The 4,532-nt window shown below is 37.2% G+C and overlaps 1 protein-coding gene across 2 annotated transcripts in view; it reads right to left on the bottom strand.

Moving 5' to 3' along the window:
* Positions 1 to 4,532, bottom strand: part of LOC127652440 (nuclear factor 7, ovary-like) — a 75,334-nt gene that overhangs the window by 44,234 nt on the left and 26,568 nt on the right. The window contains exon 6 of one of the 2 annotated variants that reach the window (XM_052138602.1): positions 3,350 to 4,133. The exons of the other annotated variant lie outside the window; for it this stretch is intronic. Coding sequence (XP_051994562.1) covers positions 3,622 to 4,133 — 512 coding nt within the window. The 3' untranslated portion in view covers positions 3,350 to 3,621. Of the gene's footprint in view, positions 1 to 3,349; positions 4,134 to 4,532 lie in introns of those variants that run through there. 2 annotated transcript variants of the gene reach the window in all.

Genomic DNA, 4,532 nt, shown 5'->3' with positions numbered 1-4,532 from the left:
TAAAAACCTCTAAAAATAAGATGTAAGAATTTAATTTGTTTCTCGATGGATGTACTGTCATGTCGTCTTCTACAGTTGGGTGTTATAATTGATATCAATCTGTCAAACATTCCCAATGTTTGTAGAACAGCATTCTTTCACCTCAGTAATATTGCTAAATTATGACTCTACGATGTCTCATCCTCGGCATACATATGCAGAGATTACCAGACACCACCAGATCCAGCTCCATTCCAGCCCAATGTTCGACTTCCACCGATATGTGTTGCTGGTTGCTGGGTGCCCATCAGGCAGAGGGATATATCTCTTGGTCATGTGCTTTTGGAAACATTTGCAAAATGTCATTTTTATAAAATCATCATTAAAAAAAGGATGTTTTTGTTTCTTTTCACTGAAAGAAACACAAAATATAACGCATTTCAAAATATCAAACATGGAAGTGTTAAAAGGATATGTTGTTCATCGGAGAACAAGCGGGTTGGTAGAAATAATCCACTCTTGTTAAGGTTTGCAGTTTCAATGACAAAGCAAATATTCGAGTGTCCAGAGCACCAGAGATGAAATCATGACCCTGAAGAGAAAAATGTTGATGAATAGCGTTGTGCTCCGTCTTATATGCCCACAATTATGCACACATCAGGGACAGTGTGTCAAGCGCCATGTGTCAAAGATTTGGGTTATTGTAAAGGGCTTCAAAGATCCTCCTTTGGAGTTTTCCATAGCCTCAGTTACTGATGCAGCGTCAAAGTGAACTTATAATTTGCAATATGCTTTTACAGTCTTCCACCGTAAATGTGAGCTTTGATAAATTTTTATATAATCCATCATCATCAGCCAGCATTTAATTCAAAGCATTTAAATCAAATTTAACCTGGATAATTTTACATTATATGTAACCAATTTTAAATGAATGGTTTCTGTTAAGTTTTCAGATATTCCTTTTTCAGTGAATCTCCAGATGTATTACAGAGAATATCGAAACAGTCTACTAGAGTTCAACATTACATTTAATTATTTGTTTTTGTGAAATGAAGGAAATCTGAACTTAATGTGGGATTTAATAATTTATAATTTATTTCACAATTCAGATAAAATAATATGGTATTTTTTGACAAATTAAACCAAAATCACATCTATTAATAAAATGTATAAATTGCCTTAGTCTTTTGTGTGAAGCAATCTTGTAAAATCAAATGTCAGAATCAAAACTACTATATATATATGCGTGTGTGTGTGTGTGTGTGTGTAATTAACCCTATATTGTGAAATTTAAAAGTTACTTTTGACCTCCATGAACCATTATTAGATTAATCTGATGAGAAAAGTGTCTCCATATTAGCTTATTTAAAGTTCAGCTAATTATTTATTAATTAGCTAAAAAGACCCTCACAGCTATCATTGCACATTATGCATAATTTATACACAAACACAATTCACTAAAACACTTTAACTGTTGAGTATTTAAGTAGTCTGACTACAAGATACAGGGATTGAGTGAATGTGGTGTAAGATTATACACTCACCTAAAGGATTATTAGGAACACATACTAACACTGTGTTTGACCCCCTTTCGCCTTCAGAACTGCCTTAATTCTACGTGGCATTGATTCAACAAGGTGCTGAAAGCATTCTTTAGAAATGTTGGCCCATATTGATAGGATAGCATCTTGCAGTTGATGGAGATTTGTGGGATGCACATCCAAGGCACGAAGCTCCCGTTCCACCACATCCCAAAGATGCTCTATTGGGTTGAGATCTGGTGACTGTGGGGGCCATTTTAGTACAGTGAACTCATTGTCATGTTCAAGAAACCAATTTGAAATGATTCGAGCTTTGTGACATGGTGCATTATCCTGCTGGAAGTAGCCATCAGAGGATGGGTACATGGTGGCCATAAAGGGATGGACATGGTCAGAAACAATGCTCAGGTAGGCCGTGGCATTTAAGCGATGCCCAATTGGCACTAAGGGGCCTAAAGTGTGCCAAGAAAACATCCCCCACACCATTACACCACCACCACCAGCCTGCACAGTGGTAACAAGGCATGATGGATCCATGTTCTCATTCTGTTTACGCCAAATTCTGACTCTACCATCTGAATGTCTCAACAGAAATCGAGACTCATCAGACCAGGCAACATTTTTCCAGTCTTCAACTGTCCAATTTTGGTGAGCTCTTGCAAATTGTAGCCTCTTTTTCCTATTTGTAGTGGAGATGAGTGGTACCGGTGGGGTCTTCTGCTGTTGTAGCCCATCCGCCTCAAGGTTGTGGCGTGTTGTGGCTTCACAAATGCTTTGCTGCATACCTCGGTTGTAGCAGTGGTTATTTCAGGCAAAGTTGCTCTTCTATCAGCTTGAATCAGTCGGCCCATTCTCCTCTGACCTCTAGCATCAACAAGGCATTTTCAGCCCACAGGACTGCCGCATACTGGATGTTTTTCCTTTTCACACCATTCTTTGTAAACCCTAGAAATGGTTGTGCGTGAAAATCCCAGTAACTGAGCAGATTGTGAAATACTCAGACCGGCCCGTCTGGCACCAACAACCATGCCACGCTCAAAATTGCTTAAATCACCTTTCTTTCCCATTCTGACATTCAGTTTGGAGTTCAGGAGATTGTCTTGACCAGGACCACACCCCTAAATGCATTGAAGCAACCGCCATGTGATTGGTTGATTAGATAATTGCATTAATGAGAAATTGAACAGGTGTTCCTAATAATCCTTTAGGTGAGTGTATATGCAGAAGAATTCCAGCAACATGATTTGAATATAGGAAAAACCCAGCCTTTCAGATTGGAATTTACATTTATGCATTTGGCAGATGCTTTTATCCAAAGTGACTTACAGTGCACTTATTACAGGGACAATCCCCCCGGAGCAACCTGGAGTTAAGTGTCTTACTCAAGGACACAATGGTGGTGACTGTGGGGTTCGAACCAGCGTCCTTCTGATTACCAGATTACAGTTATGTGCTTAGACCACTACACCACCACCACTCCATGTTTCCATGTCATAAATTACCGGCCTTCTGTATGATCGAATAACTTCATTCAGCCCGCCCTGGAAATATCTGTATGGAAGAACTGGTTTATTAAATGAGAGACATTCAGGAACTTCAAATGATCTGAATATAAACACACATAAATCTCTTTGGGGAAAGATGAACTTCTTTACTGAGTTACATTAAAGTCTTCCATGAGATACAAAAGACCACAGTAATAAAAATGAGCCATCAGCAATTTCAAACATAAAGAAATGTTTATTAAACATCTTCAGCATAGCACATGCAATTATTAATTATGTATTTAATGACTTTAACTCATTTAATAAAGTTCCCACACTGGGAATAAAGACTTTAATGTAGTTCTACTTTAAGAATGAAATACAGAAGTGAAATATAAAAGTTATTCATAGAGTAAACTGTAACAAATAATAAATGTATTTTTACAGAGAAAAAACTGTCAAATTTAATTTTCATTCCACATTTTACAATAAAAGTGTTCAATTCCCCTAAAATACATTTATTCACAACAAATGAATATTATTATAATAATTGTTATTGAACTCATTATATGTGTTACAGATATTAAAGAATCAGATATTACTGAGATTTTCTGTTGTTACAAACATTTTACTGGTAAAATCCTCAGAGGAGTGACATCATCATAACTACAGAAGAATGGCAAGAGTGTGTGTGTAAATGTGTGTGTGAATGTGTGTAGATGTGTGTTAGTTACAGGATCAGAGAATGACACTTTTCCTCCGTCATAATCCAGATGAACTCTCACACGCTCAAGATTCTGTTTGACTTTAAACACAGTGGAGGAACACCATGGGAAGAATCTAATATTATACCCCACACCCCAGACATCAGTTTTAAAGAAAACATTTCCCTTCCTCTGGTTTGATGCTGTAGTTACTCCAAGAGTCCAGTCTATATTGTGTTTAACCTCCACATCCCAGCAGTGTGTTCCTGAGTTAAACCCCTCTGAACCCAGAACACATGGATAATAGTTAATTCTCTCTGGATTATCAGGTAATATTTTTCTCTTCTTGCTGAATCTCACACTGGTCAGATCATCAGACAGGATCATATCTGGATTTGCAGTGTTTGGATCCAGAATCACAGGAGCTGATGAGAGAAAACAATCAACAGATGTTCATATAATCATCAAGAGTGAATCATATACAGATTATTATGAATTATGAACACTTGTCATATTGATGAAACACTATCAGATATTGTCAGTAACATTGAATCACATCAATACAAGAATTAAATACAGAATGTTCTGGAGAAATGTCACAGAGTTGATCTGAACAATTAAATAAATATTTTAATACAAGCTCCATTTGCTCGATCTCTCGATCTCTCGATCATTCCACTCGAGAGAAAACACTAGAAAAATAACTTTTCTATCATAACACACAAATCTGAAAATCAGGAGAAGCCCCAACATGGTTTGTGACTCCGCCCATAGACATCCAGTGTTATTTGGAAGCCCCGCCCTTTCCCCATGAGTGTGTGTGT

This window comes from Xyrauchen texanus, chromosome 12 (genome assembly GCF_025860055.1).
Source record: "Xyrauchen texanus isolate HMW12.3.18 chromosome 12, RBS_HiC_50CHRs, whole genome shotgun sequence".
Lineage (NCBI taxonomy): Eukaryota > Metazoa > Chordata > Actinopteri > Cypriniformes > Catostomidae > Xyrauchen > Xyrauchen texanus.
Note: the sequence above shows the minus strand (reverse complement) of the source record. Positions and strands in the feature narration are given on the sequence as shown.